Source organism: Vipera berus (assembly GCF_964194415.1).
Source record: "Vipera berus genome assembly, chromosome: 4".
In the NCBI taxonomy this organism is placed as follows: Eukaryota; Metazoa; Chordata; class Lepidosauria; order Squamata; family Viperidae; genus Vipera; species Vipera berus.
Genome location: NC_138206.1, coordinates 9,035,387 through 9,054,613, shown reverse-complemented (window position 1 = coordinate 9,054,613; position 19,227 = coordinate 9,035,387). Strand labels below are relative to the sequence as shown.

The 19,227-nt window shown below is 42.4% G+C and overlaps 1 protein-coding gene across 1 annotated transcript in view; it reads left to right on the top strand.

The window, feature by feature from the left end:
- DLG2 (discs large MAGUK scaffold protein 2) overlaps positions 1-19,227 on the top strand; it is a gene marked incomplete at both ends in the record, with an annotated part of 1,167,883 nt that overhangs the window by 15,512 nt on the left and 1,133,144 nt on the right. The window contains one exon of the mRNA XM_081327813.1: positions 5,638-5,769. Within this exon, the coding sequence (XP_081183939.1) occupies positions 5,638-5,769 (132 nt within the window). The remainder of the gene's footprint in view (positions 1-5,637; positions 5,770-19,227) is intronic.

The following is a 19,227-nucleotide window of genomic DNA, read 5'->3' as shown; positions in this document are numbered from 1 at the left end:
ATATTCCTCTGGGAAAAAAATAACATTTACGGAAAACAAGGAGACTTAACGATCACAATTGACCCCCAAATTTCTGTTGCTAAGTGAAACATTTGTTGTGAACTTTGCCCCATTTTACAACCTTTCTTGCCACAGTTGTTAAGTGAATTACTGCAGTTGTTCAGGTAGTAACACAGTTGTTAAGTATTACTAACGCTTAACCTTGACTTTGCTTGTGATAAGATCTCAAAAGGGGATCACATGACCCTGGGACATTGCAGCCGTCATAAACATGAGTCAATTGCCAAGCGCCTGAATTTTGATCACCTGACCATGGGGATGCTGCAACGGTCGTAAGTGTGAAAAACGGTCCTAAATCATTTTTTTCCAGTGCCAATTGTAACTTTGAACAGTTGCTAAATGAACTGTTATAAGTCGAGGACTGCCTGTACAGTGGATGAATGCTTATATTTAATAGCAAACTGGTAAAAAAAAATATACCTGTATTCATTTAATGCCAGGAGTTGGACGATGTTATATTAAGCGCATGTCCATCTGGTCATCAATAATCAAATCTAGTGCCTTTATCTTAGATGCCCATTAAGTCCAGCTATTTATGCATCAAAATTGCAGCCTTACGTTGTGATTGCTAGACCTGCTCTCATTCTGTTAACTCTGCAACAGGCGCAAAATTCTGTTACCAGGAATGGAGCTACAGTATATAATGAGGACTTTTTTTAAGGATGCCAGCCTCATGTTTTATTTTTCTTCTCTAGCTTGCTGCATTTCATTATCTGGTTTTCTATGGCTTTCAGAAGCTCTTTGTGCCAAATTCTCGCCTCCTTTTGATTTCTCAAGGGATGCGGTGGCTCAGTGGGTTAGGACACTGAGCTTGTCGATCAGAAGGTCGGCAGTTTGGCGGGTCAAATCCTGAGTGCCGCGTAGCAGAGTGAGCGCCTGTTACTCGTCCCAGCTTCTGCCAACCTAGCAGTTCGAAAGCACGTAAAAATGCAAGTAGAAAAATAGGGACCACTACGGTGGGAAGGTAACAGCGTTCCGTGCACCTTTGGCGTCTAGTCATGCCGGCCACATGACCACGGAGATGTCCTCGGACAAGCGCTGGCTCTTCGGCTTTGAAACGGAGATGAGCACCAGCCCCTAGAGTTGGAAACGACTAGCATGCATGTGCGGGGGAACCTTTACCTTTTTAACCTTTTGATTTCTCAGAAAGCTTCCAGGGCCCAGATATTTCCCCACAAGCACCCTTAGAAAATAAAATCAGCAGATAGCTGCAACCCAGTTTGGGATGTTAAATGTATTTCTCAGCTTCAGACAGTCACTTGAAAGCTCAGCTGCTCCTTAAAAAAAAAAAAGAAGCAAAAAGTAGACCGAGTATGGGTGAGTGTGGAAAGTTTTAGCTAGGTGGCACACGAGAAATCTGAGGTTGATGACTTCCTACAGGCATAGGAGCCAACATGCCTTCCAAATCTTGAATGTTTCTCCTTGGACTAAAATCAGTGATATAGATTTTTCTCAGTCATCTGGAATTAAGCAGACGTACTACCACTAATTGATAGATCTGGTTTCAGAAAGGAACAGATTGCAGTCTTGCGTGGTTTTTTTTTGTTGGTCTCCATCAATGCAGACTTGAAGTGTATGCCCGTGTCTATGCATGTGGGGCAGTAGGCAAGCCCAAGGAAAAAATATATTCTATCCTTATATGTGAATATTGGAATATTTTATGCAGTAGTAGGCATGGACAACCTCTGGATTTCAGAATAGAGTTGGAAGGGATCTCGGAGGCCATCTAGTCCAACCCCCTGCTCAAGCAGGAAACCCTATATCGTTTCAGACAAGGGGTTGTCCGATCTCTTCTTAAAAGCCTCCAGTGATGGGAGTACCCACAACTTCTGAAGGCAATCCGTTCCCTTGGTTAATGGTTCTCACTGCCATTTCTCCTCAGTTCTAGGTTGCTTCTCTCCTTGAATAATTTTCATCCGTTTCTTCTTGTCCTGCCTTCAGGCGCATCGGAGAATAGCTTGACCCCCTCTTCTTTGGGGCAGCCCCTGAGATATTGGAACTCTGCTATCATGTCACCCCCTAGTCTTCTTTTCATTGAACTAGACACACCCAACTCTTCCAAGTGTTCTTCATATGTTTTAGCCTCTAGCCCTGTGGTGGCGAACCTATGGCACGGGTGCCACAGGTGGCACACAGAGCCCTTTCTGTGGGCACGCATTCCGTCGCCCCAGTCCTAGGCTTTCAGCTGGGATTTATAAAACCTTTTCCCTTTAGGCCTCTGCCGCCATGTAACCCCCCCCCCCCCAAAAAAAAAGTTTCAATTAACCAACTTCTCGTGGGGAAAAAAAAGTTCTCGTAAAGTTGGAATTGATTGATTGAACTTTTTAGTCCCACCCAGTCTGCAGCAACCACTGCAGCCATGCTCACCCTAATTGGCCACGCCCACCCAATTGGCCACACCCACCCAAAGGGCCATGCCCACCTGGCACCCGATGATACATAAGTGGGTTTTGGGTTGCAGTTTGGGCACTCGGTCTCTAAAAGGTTCGCCGTCACTGCTCTAGCCCACCCCCAATCGTCTTTGTTGCTCTTCTCTGCACTCTTTCCAGACTCTCTTTTTTTAATATTTATACTCAATTTAGTTTACGGAAAGCAGGAATAGCTTGATTGACCCTCATATATGTCTTGGCTGAGAATCCAGTATGAAGGTGGAGCTTCTGCCTTAGAAATCAGAGAAAGAGGATTTGGTGGTCTTTCACAAGACGATGGGAAGTGCTCCAAAACTGGTTACTTTTTTTGTAATCTTTCTTGCAAATAGGTTTACCTTCAAATATATCACCGAGCTGCAGTTAGCCACCGCTGCCCTATACTTACGGGACCCAGAAATATTCTTGTAAATAAAGAACAGACAAAAGATTAATGTTTGGCAGCATGCCAGCTTCCAATTATTATTTTGCTTTTTTTTTTAAAGAAAAGTCATGTAGATCAAGCATATTTAATACGTCTCTGAGCCCGTTTGGAACCTGTGTACATATTTCCTCTGTTAATCCCAGGTGTTTCTGGCCTTCAGCTGTGTTTTTGAGGCCTGAGCTTGGCTGGCATCCAACTGGCACATGGGCAATGCTTAGGCAGAATGCCCAGTTGATTACAAATAAATGCATTGTTAAAAACATACACCAAGTTGTTGCTGGATGTGTTCTACAAAGGGCTGAGGAAGACCTTGTCAGCTTTACTCATCGATAAAAGAGAGCAGGGCTTGCTCACAAATCGGTCATTCCCTGGTCACTTTCCAATTCGATTACAGGTAGTTCTCGACTTACGACTTGGTTTAGTGACCGAAGTGACAACAGTACTGAAAAAAGCGACCATCTTTTACGCTTACAACCCCATGGTCACATGATCAAAATTCAGATACTTGGCAACTGATTCAGATTTTTTTTAACCATTTTGCTATTAAATGTAAGCATTCAAACCACTGTACAGGTAGTCCTCAACTTACAACAGTTCAGTTACAACGGCACTGAAAAAAAGAAACTTTATGACTACTTTTAAGGCAATCGTTGCAATATCCCAATGGTCGCGTGATCAGAATTCAGACACTTGGCAACTGACTCATAGTTGTGTGTGTGTGTGTGTGTGTGCAGTGCCCAAAAGGTTGGGGACCTCTGATATATATATCGTGTATATGTGTGCTATGTATGTGTATGGGTAGATGCAGACTTTCTTTTCAGAGCAGGCAACAGAATTTCATTTTTAACATGGGCCAATGTACTCATAGTAAAAAAGTTGACAATAAAGATTATCTTAACTTATTTGACATTACAGTCCACTGAGACTTGAGTCACAGATTGTCCTATTTCTTCCTATGTTCTAGTCCAGGGGTAGGCAAGCCAGCTCAGGAATTCTGGGAGTTGAAGTCCATGAGTCATAAAAGAGCCAAGGTTGCCTACCCCTGTTCTAGTCATAGAACTAATTTAACAAGTGCAGCGGTTAACTTAACAACTGCCGTAAGGAAAGTTGTAAAAATGGAACGAACTTCCCTTCACAAATGTCTCACCTAGCAACGGAAATTTGGGGCTCAATTCTGGCCGTAGCTTGAGAACTACAGTAAAGTAGCAACATGGTTGTTAAGTGAATCTGGCTTCCACCTTGATTTTGCTTGTCAGAAGATCGCAACCTCGGGACACCGCAACCGCCATGGGTAACCAAGCATTTGAATTTTGATCACGTGACTGTGGGGATGCTGCAAAAGTCATGACAAGTATGAAAAGTGGTCATAAGTCACTTTTTCCAGTGCCATTGTAACTTTGAATGTCACTAAATGAACTGTCGTAAGTTGAGGACTACCTGTATTTAGGTTTACCTGTGATTTAGTGTTGTTTTTCTCCATTACCAGTTCTAGAATTTCAGTAAAGTGAGCAGCCAAAAAGCCTACTCTTATTGTGTTTTGTTTGACTAATAGAAAATGCACAGGAATGTATATATAGTTTTTTCAGAGCTTAGTCATGTGCATAATAATGTAAATGTGTCATAGGAGCTGTAGGTTAAAAAAAGAGAGTAGATTTTGTTTACAGGTGTTGTTTTGACTTTTTTTTTATCATCCTCTCTGCAAATGCCCCTGAATCGGAATTTTGCAATTCTGTCTGCAACACAACGGCCTTATGTTTTAAAGAAATTATTTAAAGGACTTTTTCATTTTGTTTATCACCTAGGTGACAAATAAACCTCCAAAGTAGTTTGTGTGATCAGTTATAAACAAGGCAACATCTGCCCTGGCCTATGTTTGTCTAAAACGCTTAACACAAGAGGAAGGCAGAGGAAAAGAAATGTATATGACCAATTTTAAACATTGCCGTTAAGATGTGCCTCTTCACCTTAGAACTGAGCAAAACCAAGTTTTGTATTAATTACCAATCCTTGTTTGGCAAATGCATCCTTCTGTTTTGCACATATTCCTGAAACAGGAAATAAGATTTGTCCCATGTTTGGGGCCTAGCAAGGTAATCTGAATACTTAGCAGACATTTAACATATATAATATTGGCGGGTCAAATCCCAAGTGCTGCGTAACAGAGTGAGTGCCTGTTACTCGTCCCAGCTTCTGCCAACCTAGCAGTTCGAAAGCACGTAAAAATGCAAGTAGAAAAATAGGGACCACTACGGTGGGAAGGTAACAGCGTTCCATGCGCCTTTGGCGTCTAGTCATGCCGGCCACATGACCACGGAGACGTCCTCGGACAAGTGCTGGCTCTTCGGCTTTGAAACGGAGATGAGCACCGGCCCCTAGAGTCGGAAACGCCTAGCACGCATACAGTATGCGGGGGAACCTTTACCTTTTATATATATATATATATATATATATATATATATATATATATATATATATGTATGTATGTATGTATGTATGTATGTATGTGTGTGTGTGTGTGTATATATGTATATATATATATATATATATATATATATATATATATATATATATATATATATATATATATATATATATATATATATATATATATATATATATATATATATATATATATATATATATATATATATATATATATATATATATAAAATTTATTTATTTATTTCAAGGTTCGGCTAACCATGGTTCTGTTATTGTTTGCTTTAGATACTGATCGAGCTTTAGCACTTCTGGAAGATTATTGTAAGAAGTTAAGAAAGCCCGAGGAGCAACAACTGAAAAAAGCCATTAAGAAGGTGATGGGCATCTTTAAAAGCAGTTTGTTCCAGGCTTTGCTAGGTATGTGAACAAATGCTTCCTTTTTCGTGCTTTTATGTTTTCATTTATTTGGATGTTATCCTGGATGGCTTTTGAAAGAGGTCCCCAAAACTCTTCCTGAGATCTGGGAATACTGAATACTATCGCGCTTAGTTTGCTTTATCAGTTATAATAATTATAAATATAACCCCATGGAAGGCAAGTCTTTTTTTCATGCTACTTGCTTTATAGGAAAGGTCACCTGTTTTTTAAAGGAGCCATTATTTTGGGGGGGGAAAAGAATTTTCTGCCATTGGAAAACAGAGGAGCAAAAGGTTGCCTAGTCCAGAGGCCCCCAACCTTTTGGGCACCAAGGACCAGTTCCACGGACAAAGGTTTTTCCACGGACCGGAAAGTGTGTCGTTTTGTGTGTTGCCTGCATCCCACAGATGGGGCTTTGCTTGTTTGTGCGGACCGGTTGCTGGCATGGCATGGCCCGCTCCCGGTCCACGGCCCGTGGGGTTGGGGACCCCTGCCCTAGTCCAAAGGTGCTTTTCCAAAAGGCAATTGGACTTCCTTGGGTTTTTTTTGTCCTTAAAAATGTTTCGCTTCTCATCCAAGAAGCTTGTTCAGTTCTGAAGCTTCTTGGATGAGAAGCGAAACATTTTCAAGGAAACACCCCCCCCCATGAAAGTCCAGTTGACATTTGGAAAAGCACTGTTGGGACAACCATGACCTGGATGATTGAGAACCTCTAGAGACCAAAAGCTTTTCTAGCTTGCTCAGAACCATGGTTCCCTTGCCAATGCCCTCTACGGAAAGCTAAAGGAGGTTTAATACAAGTAGCCCTCGACTTACGACCACAGCTTGTCTGTTGCTCAGCAAGACAGTGGTTAAGTGAATTTTTGCCCCGTTTTACGACCTTTCTTGCCACAGTCATTACGTGAATCACTGCAGTTGTTAAATTAGTCACATGGTGGTTAAGTGAATCTGGTTTTCCCATTGACTTCGCTTGTCAGAGGATGGCAAAAGATGATCTTGTGACGCCGGGACACTGCAACCGTCATAAATACACGCCGGTTTCCAAGCCTCCCAATTCTGATCACGTGACCGTGATCTTAGGGATGCTGCAACGGTGATCAGGCTGAAAAATGGTCCCAAATCACTTTTTCTAGTGCCATTGTAACTTTGAACAGTCACTAAACGAACAGTAGTAACTGGAGGACTATCTGTACTGCTGTTTCATCGATGCCACACATTGCTGACGGGATGATAATATAATTTCTTATCAATTATCACTGCCAAAGACAAGGAGGCGCATATCTCCCTTTATCCTAAAGGTGCTTTGAGTTTTATAAATATTCCAACAGAATTCCCATTGCCAGCGATTTCTCTGAGGAGACTAGTATGGAAGCAGTTTTTACAGATCTCGCAGTGTCCATGTTTGCATAAAGACCCTTAACCAGATCAATTCAAAGATCTAATATCTGATTTCATGATCAGCTTGCTTGGTTACAAGCATGACTTCCTTTTATTATGCAAACCTAGTCCTTTAATACCTTGGGCCAACCGAGATCATAGGTTTTCAGTAACCAGACTGAATCCATTATGTAAATGCTTTCAGGACAGACAGAATTGTTGGATAGGAATTTACCATCCATATATAACAATACCTATAGGGTCCCTGGGTGCTTTCTGTTTTCTTGCAGACGTTTCATTACCCAATTAGATAACAAGAAACAATGGTTGGAAACTGAACAAAGAGAGAAGCAACCTAGAATTAAGGAGAAACTTCCTGACAGTGAGGACAATTAACCAGTGGAACAGCTTGCCACCAGAAATCGTGGGCGCTCCATCACTGGAGATTTTTCAGAAGAGGCTAGACAGTCACTTGTCTGAGATGGTATAGGTTCTCCTGCTTGAGCGGGGGGCTGGACTAGAAGACCTCCATGGTTCCTTCCAGCTCCTATTCTATTCTGTTCTGTTCTGATCTGTTCTGTCCTATCCCATTCCATCCCATTCCGTTCTATTATATTTTCTATTCTACTCTATCCTACTCTATCTTACTTTATCTTACTCTACTGTTCTCTACTCTACTCCGTTCTATTCTATTCTATTCTATTCTGTTCTGTTCTGTTCTGTTCTGTTCTGTTCTGTTCTGTTCTATTCTATTCTATTACTCTACTCTACTCTATTCTACTCTATTCTATATTCTGTTCTACTCTACTCTATTCTACTCTATTCTATATTCTGTTCTACTCTACTCTACTCTATTCGATTCTATTCTATATTCTGTTCTACTCTACTCTACTCTACTCTACTCTACTCTACTCTGTTCCGTTCCGTTCCGTTCCATTCCATTCCATTCCATTCCATTCCATTCCATTCCATTCCATTCCATTCCATTCCATTCCATTCCATTCTATTCTATTCTATTCTATTCTATTCTATTCTATTCTATTCTATTCTATTCTATTCTATTCTATTCTATTCTATTCTATTCTATTCTATTCTATTCTATTCTATCTTACTCTACTCTATTCTACTCTATTCTATATTCTACTCTACTCTACTCTACTCTACTCTACTCTACTCTATTCTATTCTATTCTATTCTATTCTATTCTATTCTATTCTATTCTATTCTATTCTATTCTATTCTATCTTACTCTACTCTATTCTACTCTACTCTATATTCTGTTCTACTCTACTCTACTCTATTCTACTCTATTCTATATTCTGTTCTACTCTACTCTACTCTATTCTACTCTATTCTATATTCTGTTCTACTCTACTCTACTCTACTCCGTTCCATTCCATTCCATTCCATTCCATTCCATTCCATTCCATTCCATTCCATTCCATTCTATTCTCTTACTCTATTCTATTCTATTCTATTCTATTCTATTCTATTCTATTCTATTCTATTCTATTCTATTCTATTCTATTCTATTCTATTCTATTCTATTCTATTCTATTCTATTCTATTCTATTCTATTAACATCATCATTGCTAGAAGGGAATGGGGCTTGTTCTCTAGTGATGTTAATAGAATAGTGAGTGCCCTGTGAGTATTGATGGAAGTGTTTTCGGTGGTTTCTTGATTAATCTGTTGTTTACACACCAGCACTGGTGATGTTACCTAATTAGATAATGAAACCTCTGCAAAACAAAACAAGCAAATTCAGAGAGCACCCCAAGACCTCACAGTTCAATCCTGAGCTACAGGTTTTCTCTTCTATTGAAAAAAAAACACAAAACCCTCCCAAATGGGAGCAGAACAATCATGAAGCCGTGGGGTTGTGCAAAAAAAAAATGTCCTCCAGAATAAGAATCTGGGATTCTCTTCTTGGCAGAAATGATACAATAGCCTCTGTTTTCCTGCTGCGCGCTTCTGATTCTGGAAAAGGATTCTCTGCTAATGGTGTGATAGTGCCCATAATTGCTTCCTTCTTTCCTTTCTCCAAGGCATGTCTGAGGGTGAGGGAAATGTGATGTAAAGATGGCAACAGGAAGTGCCTGGAGTGGAGGTACTTACCAAAATCAAAGTGGAACTTACCTGTTCGCAGGTTTCTTTGCACCTTGATTAGGCTCCCAGTCATTCAAACTGCTGCTTCTGCATCGCATTGTTGCAACAGCTCTGATCTTGGAAGCAAAAAAATTAGCACCAATTCCTGAATTTGTCTGGAACCTATAATGCACAATTTTGAAATGACTTAAGTCTGTAAATGTTTCCTCTTCAGAGGAAGGGTCAGTAAGATACATTGATAGAAATGATGGGGATTTTGTTGTTGTTCTGTTTGGTTTGTTTTTGCATTTTTTTCCCCCCTGGGTTAAAATTTTTTAGAAGAAGTTAAAAAAAAAGTGAGAAGTTTCCTAATGCAAAGATGTATTCAGCGGATTATATTTTATTAAACCAAGATTTTTCTACACGCGCAGACCCTTTTGCTTTTTTCCTCGCAGGAAGCAAAAATTATGAACTTATTAACCACAAATTGGGAAAACCATAGCGATTATCATACAATAACTATCCTAACTAGGAATCAGGAATATTAATTCATTGATAGATGATGGCTTAATATCCTGGCTTCCTCTTGAACTGGCACCCATGTCTTTTGCTGTTTAGATAAAATGGTAAAATGTAGTTTTCTGGTTTTATAATGATTAAAGCATATGAGTTGCACAAATGATGAAAAGATTTATGTGTTTTATTTTGGCTTAAGAGTGATTGTCCAAACCAGCTTTTAGGATGAAAGAATTTACCTACTGAATCAACAGTCTGAGAGGAGAAAAAAATGTGGTGTTCGAGATAAAAATACACATATTTATTATTCTTCCTGACTTGGAATGAGCTTCTTTCCTTCCCATGGTGCTTTTTTAATACTACTAAAGAGATTGAAATGGGAAAGCACATAATCCCTCATTATAAAATTGTTTTGCAATTTAATGGCTTAGAACTGCTGGTTTTTCTAAAGCAGTCGTCCGAGCGTATTCCAGGCTGGAAGATAATGCTCTTGCGTAATCAATAATCAGGTTTGGTTACATAATTTCTGTTTTTAATAATCATGTTCCTGACATCTGTTTGAGACCATTTGGGGTCGATTGCCATGTTTAATGTGCTTGCATCTCCTACCTTCTCTTTAAAGTGCTATTGTTGCCGTTGCAGATTTTAGCCTAAGTGGATTTATCTCTGGGTTTTAAATCCTGCCTCCTTGTAGCTTTTGTGCTCTGACATACTGTTGAAAGAAAAATCTGCATCAGGGTCCAGTCCAAGCCAGGAATAAACGAAATGGGGACTGTTTTAGAAAGAAGGTTGTAGTTTATTGAAGAGGAGAGCCAGACAAAAATGAGGCTCTGGGAAAGCTGACCACATGTAGCTGGGAGTGGTGGGTTTTTATACCTTCTCGGGCTTTTGAGGTTGTTTCCTGTTCCTGTGTCATGAACTTTGACCTGAGCTTCCGAGCATATCCATTGGGTATTCTGTTGGTGGTGGGTTAATCCTGTTAGGTCCCAAAGGTCATGTCTTTTAGAGTTTGGGTGGGGTATGTAGATTTTAGGGGTCTTTGTCTTTCTAATCTCATCAGCTTCTAGCTTCCTGGCTCCAACTTTTCTGAATAGGATTATCAGATCTGCATTTCTACAGACCTGGTTTGTGCTTGGGGGCAGAGAGACTTGGGGTGGTGGTGGTTTCTGCCTAAGATTTTCTATTATTCCTTTGGGGAAATATATTCTGCTTTTTAAATATCTCCCAAAATATTTCTTTCTCGGGGGGGGGGGGAGGGTCTGACTTCCCACAATACAATTTACACATTGCCAAGACCAAGACCACATATACACAAGACCACTTTTTAAACGGTTGGCTTTGTTGGATGCATGCACAATCTTCCATCAGGGAACATCCCCGTCTTGGAATGAGTTAGGAGCTCTGGAAATGCTCTAAGCCAGGAAGATTCAAAATAGGTCTGTTTCAAAGTGAAACCATGCCTGGGCCACCTTAAATATCTTGTTCCATGTTTGTCGTGGCCTGTTTCAGGGCTGGAATCATCAAGGGCACAACATTTTTGCATACTGCTATATTTTATTTAAATGGCAACCAACATTTAAGGACTTGTGATTAGGGGGTTGGACTAGAAGACCTCTGAGGTTCCATCCAGCCGTGTGATTCTATGTTCTATGACTCTAGTAGGAAGAGAAGGACTAGGGCAGGGGTAGGCAACCTTGGCTCTTTTATGATTTGTGGACTTCAACTCCCAGAATTCCTGAGCCAGCTTGGAAACCTCTCCCTTTCCCCTCAGCATGACTGGCTCAGGAATTCTGGGAATTGAAGTCCACGAGTCATAAAAGAGCCAAGGTTGCCTACCCCTGCCCTAGAGTTTGTTGGAGTTTCAGCCTCAGGAAAGGTGGTTTGCAGGGAGAAGGCTGCCCTGTGCTGTGTCTACCATGCAGGCATGTTCTTGATATGTTTTCTGTGACATTGTTTTTAGTAACACAATAGTTTTATGTATAACAGGCTTCGTCTCAATCCCGCCAAGACTGAGTGGCTGTGCATATCGGCATCTCGGGTCAACCAGACCATTCCATCTCTAACGATGGGGGGTGAGGTGTTACCCCCCGTTGATAGGGCTCGCAACTTGGGCATCCTCCTGGATTCACGACTCAATTTTGAAGACCATATAGGAGCCGTGACCAGGGGGGCTTTTGCCCAGGTTCGCCTGGTGCGCCAGTTGCGACCCTATCTGGACCGAGATGCCCTACGCACAGTCACTCATGCGCTCGTGACCTCCCGTTTGGACTACTGCAACGCTCTCTACATGGGGCTGCCCTTGAGGACCACTCGGAGGCTTCAGCTGGTGCAGAATGCGGCCGCGCGAGTTGTGATGGGGGTCTCCCGATACTCCCATGTAACACCTCTACTCCGCGAGCTGCATTGGCTTCCGGTTGCCCTCCGGGTGAAATTCAAGGTGCTGGTGATGACCTATAAAGCCCTACATGGCTTGGGTCCGGGATATCTGAGGGAATACCTGCTGCTGGCATCAAGTTCCCTTCGTCCAGTGCGCTCCCACAGGGAGGGTCTTCTCAGGGTGCCACCGGTAAGAGATTGCCGGCGGACGACACCCAGGGATAGGGCCTTTTCAGTGGGGGCGCCTGCCCTTTGGAACCAGCTGCCAGTGGAGCTGAGGACTGCCCCCGACCTCCGTTCATTCCGCCGGGACCTGAAGACCTGGCTCTTCGAGCTCTCTGGCCCAGGCTGAGGATTAATCTTATTTTAATTGGGGTTTTATTTATACAGGGACAAATATATTTTTTTTTAAATTTGTTTTTAACTTTTGTATCTTGGTTTTTAATTACCCTGTAAACCGCCCAACACTTGTGCATTAGATCTGGATGCTTTCTTGGCACAGTAAATAAAGGGTGTAGAGTGACATCTTGTGGTTGCTTCTCAATGGGAAACATTCTTACATTGTGTAGCTGTATTGATCATAGTTCTCCAAAGCCCAGATCCATCTACCTGCAAGAATCCTGTTTTTCGTCACCATTAATGTGGAAGCTGCTTTAAAATGAATCTCATTAGCCTGTCTGATTCAGTTCTGTCCAGAATAGCTACATTCACAAAACATTCTAACACACAACACTTCTTTTCATTGCTTTACCTGAGTTTGTCCAATACATTGACTCCGTTCCCACAACACGTTTAACCCTGTTAAACATAGAAAAACTGAAAACTGATAGCAGAAAAAGACCCGGTGGTCCATCAAGTTTGCCCCTTGATTTTTTTGTTTCTTTGGTTTTGTTTTCCTTTTAATTAATTTATTTTTTAAATTATCACATTTTTTATTTATTTTGTCTGTTTATTATTGTATTGTTATTTATTTCATTTATTTTTATTTTTATTTTTTAAATTTTTGTGGGACGGTAGACATGTGTCTATCCCAAGCATGTTTAAACTCCTGTTAAACTACTAATCAAGGCAGGGGTTTTTTTTAACCACTTGTTCTGGAAGTAGACAATTACACTATTTTTTTTCCTTTAATGATCCTGTAATCCTTTCCATTGGGGTGGAGTTAGAGTGACTGAACAGAGCCCTAGTGTTTACTGGCTGGATGCCCTTCCTGACGCCTATGCAGAGTTCGCAGCAGACAGTTACTCACTGTGCCCCACTATCTAGGATAGAACTCACAGCCTCTTGATTGTGAGGCTGTGAGAACCTCTAGGTTGGGGTCCCCAACCCCAGGTCCGTGGACCAGTACCGGGCCGCGGCATGCCAGCAACCGGTCCACACAAACAAGCAAAGCCCCATTCATGGGATGCAGGCAGTGCACAAAACCACACACTCTCTAGTCCGTGGAAAAACCTTTCTCCGTGGAACCGGTCCCTGGTGCCCAAGAGGTTGGAGACCTCTGCTCTAGGCTACCACACCATTCTTTGGACAATTACACTATAGTAAGGTAAAGGTTCCCCCGCACATGCGTGCTAGTCGTTTCCAACTCTAGCGGCCGGTGCTCATCTCCGATTCAAAGCCGAACAGCTAGCGCTTGTCCGAGGACGTCTCCGTGGTCATGTGGCCGGCATGACTAGACGCCAAAGGCGCACGGAACGCTGTTACCTTCCCACCGTAGTGGTCCCTATTTTTCTACTTGCATTTTTTACGTGCTTTCGAACTGCTAGGTTGGCAGAAGCTGGGACGAGCAACAGGCGCTCACTCTGTTACGCGGCACTCGGGATTCGACCCGCCAAACTGCCGACCTTCTGATTGACAAGCTCAGTGTCCTAACCCACTGAGCCACTGCGTCCCTTTAATTACACTATAAGTAGGTCTAAAGTCCCAGTTTGGCTATACAATGTCTTTGCTGACTTTCTTCCAGAGGTATGTGGGATCACGTGAGGTTCTTCTGAAGTTTAACTTAAACCAACTTCCTTTTTACTTTTAACTTGTTCCTTAGTGTTATCCAGTGGTGGGATTGAAATAGGTGAACAACTGGTTCTCTGTGTGGATACCGCTTCCGGAAGTCCATTCTGGGCCTGGGCAACAAAAAAGATTAGCTACCAGTTCTGCCGAAGTGGTGCGAACTGGCTGAATCCCACCACTGGTGTTATCAGTTTGGAGATCAGGAATGGTGGTGCAGTTTTGCAGGCTAATTCTGCCTACAGTGTATAGTTTGATCCTGATGGACCTCAGGTTAACAGCCTTCCATCCTTCCGAGGTCGGTAAAATGAGGACCCAGATTGTTGGGGGCAAATATGCTGACTCTGTAAAAACTGCTTAGAGAAGGCTGTAAAGCACTATGGGCAGTATATAAATCTGAATGCTATTGTTATTGTCATTGATGTCTTCCATGTCTTGCTCCTAAATAAGATAATAACCTTTAATTTTAGTTTTTATTTTTAGGTCTGGCTTGTTTAGTTTTTATTCCTTTTACCTGTTGGAATTTAGTGCTAGGGATTTTTAAAAGAACTGTTTCCCGTGGCACATTGATAACCAGCATAAAGTAAAGGTAAAGTTTCCCCCGCACATGCGTGCTAGTGGTTTCCAACTCTAGGGGCCGGTGGTCATCTCCGTTTCAAAGCCGAAGAGCCAGCGCTTGTCCGAGGACGTCTCCGTGGTCATGTGGCCGGCATGACTAGACGCCAAAGGCGCACGGAACGCTGTTACCTTCCCACTGTAGTGGTCCCTATTTTTCTACTTGCATTTTTACGTGCTTTCGAACTGCTAGGTTGGCAGAAGCTGGGACGAGTAACAGGCGCTCACTCTGTTACGCAGCACTCGGGATTCGACCCGCCAAACTGCCAACCTTCTGATCGACAAGCTCAGCGTCCTAACCCACTGAGCCACCGTGTCCCTGATAACCAGCATACCTAACCATTAAAGTACGCTGGCCTCATGATCACTGCCTATATTTTTTTTTCAATTAAGGACCAAATCCTGAGCAAATACCCAATTTATTTGGAGTCAGTCGCAATTTATCGTTCCTTCCAGTTGCCTTTTATATCTCACCTGGGTTATAATGAGATTAGGCTTTCAGTTTCATATCAAGTTCAGCACATTAACCTACATTTTGTTAAGCTAAAATATTTTCTTCCATTTTATTTCATATTATTCTCTCACAATCCTTTAGAGTAACTTGCTGGCTTCTGTGTTTTGTCTTTTCTTCAATCGTATTATCATTTATCTAGATGGGGAATCAAAGCCTTTGAAAAGCCTTTTGTACTGGTGACTGATTAAAGCCATCACATCTGTTTCCAGAATCAAAACTGCTATTTGCATCGGGCAAATTCAATAACAAAATTTTATAGGAAGAAGAGAATCATGCTGAATTTGCTTAGACTGCAACTGTCAAAATGAAATGAGACTTTTTTTTTTGAAAATCAGCCTAGCTTAGAACCATATCAGCTCTTGGACGAACCACCAACAGAACAGACACTTTCTTGATTCAAACTTAAATATTGCAAGAGTACAGATTGATATAAAATGGAGCTCTTTGCTTGGAGGGATGATAAAGTGCAATATACGTCATTTGACTAGGTATATAGGTATGTATCATTCCATCTGCTTGTTTGTGAATTTGGTCGAGGTTTTGGTCAAATGAAATTCTTCCCTATATGCACTTAGGACAGAGATCTTGAGGTTCATGGCCAATTGGATATAAGGTTATATCTTGAGAACTTGAGGTTCACGGCCAGTGGGATTTAAGGTTATACCTTGAGAACTTGAGGTTCATGGCTGTTAGGATTTAAGGCATTTAAGGCCATCAAGAACACCCATTTATTTATTATTCATTTATTATTTATTCATTTCTGCGTTAGATTTATATCCCATCTTTTATCGATGTGATTTCGGTGGTATATACACACTCCTCCCTCTTCCTCTTTTCCCTCTCAACAACCATGCTGTGAGATAGGATGGGTTGAAAGAGAGGAGTTGTGAACTTCTTGTGAACTTCTCGGGCTGAGACTTAAATAAACCCCATGTCTCTTTGGTGCTAATTCAGTACTCTAAGCCAGAGGTCCCCAACCTTTTGGGCACCAGGGACCATTTTTGTGGAGAGAGGTTTTTCCATGGACCAGAGGGGGCGTGGGTTTGTGTGCTGCCTTGCATCCCACAGCTGGGGCTTTGCTTGTTTGTGCGGACCGGTTGCTGGCATGCCGCGATCCGGTACAGGTCCGCGGACTGGGGGTTGGGGACCCCTGCTCTAAGCATTACTTCATGCTGACTTTCCAAGCAATTTACCCTTTTTGACTGTCCGTCCATCCATCCAGACATCCAGTCATCTAGATGTACATATCACTCCATCCTCAAATTTTCCCTACCACAATAAATCTGTGAGAGGTCAGGCTGAGAGAGTGATTGGAAACAAGGTCAGCCAGGGATCTTTCCATGGTTGAGAAGGGATTAGAACTGGGAGCTTCCTGCTTCCAGTTGGACATCTTCATCGCTATTCTGCACAGGCTTTTGGGCTTAGAGAGGGACTGCGTTAGCCCTTCAGTGTAGACCAGATCAATAAACAGACACTGATTAATTAATCCAATGATTAATTGTTCTCACTGTCAGGACATTTCTCCTTAATGTTAGATTGAAGCTCTCTTTGATCAATTTCCATCTATTGCTTCTTGTTCTGCCTTCAGATGCTTTGGAGAATAGCTTGATTCCCTCTTACTTTGGAACAGTCCCTGAAATAGTGGAAGACTTACTGTTATAACACCCTAGTCCTTCTCTTTGTTGAACTAGACATAACCCGGGTCCTGCAACTGTTCTTCATATGTTTTAGCCTCTAGTCCCCTAATCATCTTTGTGGCCCTTCTCTGCACTCATTCTAGAGTCTCAACATCTTTTTGCATCGTGGCGACAAAAACCGGATGCAATATTCTAAGTGTGATCTTACCAAGGTATTATAAAGTAGTGTTAATACTTCACGTGATCTAGATCAGGGGTGTCAAACTCAATTTCATTGAGGGCCACATCAGCATTGTGGTTGCCCTCGGGGGGCCGGGTGGGTATGGCCAGGGTGGGCGCAGCCTACTGGGTGGGCGCAGCTGGAGTGCGTATGGCCTACTGGGTGCACGTGGCCAGCTCTACATCATTGGCATCAAGGGTACCTATGGGGGCCTGGGCAGGAGTGGGACAGATCTGGGGGTCTCTGGCAGAAGGAGGGTCTCTGGGCCAGGACCAAGGCAGCGGGGACCGTTCCCTCACTGTTTCCAGGATGGCTTCGCGGGCCACATGAAACCACTTCGCGGGCCGGATCTGCCCCCCCCCCGGGCCTTGTGTTTGACATGTCTGATCTAGATTCTATCCCTCAGACAAGTGGTTGTCCAATCCCTTCTTAAAAACCTCCAGTGTTGGGAGCACTCACAACTTCTGGAGGCAAGTGATTTCACTGATTAATTGCTCAGGAAATTTCTCCTTATTTCTAGGTTGCTTCTTTCTTTGATTAGTTTCCATCCACTGCTTCTTGTCCTGCCTTCAGGTGCTTTGGGGAATACATTGACCCCTTTTTCTTTGTGGCACCCCTGAGATATTGGAAGACTGCTATCATGTTACCCCTCAGTCCTTCTTTTCATTAAACTAGACATACAGTACCCAATTCCTGCAACTGTTCTTCATAAGCCTCCCTGAGTCTTCGGAGAAGGGCGGGATATAAATGGAATTAAAATAAAAATAAAAATAAGATATGTGTTAGCTTCCAGCTCCCTAATCATCTTTGTTGTTCTTCTCTGCACACTTTCTAGAGTCTCAACATCTTTTTTATATCGTGGTGACCAAAACTGGATGCAGTATTCCAAGTGTGGGCTTACCAAGGCATTATAAAGTGGTGTTAATACTTCACGTGTTAACACTTCACGTTAATGCCGGCATCAAACGCCCTTCGCCCAGTGCGCTCCCACAGGGAGGGTCTGCTCAGGGTCCCGCCGGTAAGAGATTGCCGGCGGGTGACACCCAGGGATAGGGCCTTCTCAGTGGGGGCGCCTGCCCTCTGGAACCAGCTGCCGGTGGAGCTGAGGACTGCTCCCGACCTCCGATCATTCCGCCGGGGCCTGAAGACCTGGCTCTTTGAGCTCTCGGGCCCAGGCTGAGGAGATATTTATTTTAATTGGGGTTTTTAATAGTACAGGGTTGATTTAATATTTTTTAAATTGGGTTTTAACTTTTGTATGGTTGATTTTTAACTCCCTGTAAACCGCCCTGAGTCCCCAGGGAAAGGGCGGTATATAAATGCAATAAAATAAATAAATAAATAAATAATGCAGCCTAAGACCGCATTGTATATTTTGGCAGCCTAAGCCGTCCCCATCATCCGTAAAGGGCCACTTGGAAAACCTTCAACCAGATGCCTCTCCCTTGCAACTCCCACCCTTTGTAAAAGAATAGATATTTTGCTACTTGATTGGAGGAAGGTAGAAATAATGTAATAAAGAGATAAAATCCTCAATATCTTGGCCTTTTTCCCAAGTATTTCTTAACAGTGTTAATAGCACAGCTGGGAGGTGCCCAGTGGGGCCACATCAATGCAGTTTTTACGCTAGGGAGCCATGTTTTAATTGAATTTATCCATGGAGGTCAGTCTTAATTGGAGAGGTTAGGGATGAGGGTTTATTTGTTACTTTTTTTTCGAAAGAGCCTTTCCAGGTTAAAATATGAAAAGGAAAGGAATTTCGAGTGGACTTTTTCTCTACTAATGAGAGCAGCGTTTGATGAAAAGTGCTTGTAAAACTTTTCTTTTTCCTTTCAGAGCCAAGGAGGGCACATTTCTAATGTTCATAATTGGGTTTTGTTCTCCACCGTGGTGCCCTGTACATTTGCGTCGGGACTGCAAGCCTCTGCAATTCTCACTCAGTTGGCTCCGAGCAATCTTAATGCGCGTGGACGCTGTGAAATTGGGGCAAGCGCAGCTCAGCTCAGTGCTGAAAAGCAGTAAAAAAAGGAAGGATTAATTCGCAAATAATTCTTTAATGGAGGATGGAAAGGTTTTAAAGGACAATTCCTTGCTATTGTCAAATCAGACTC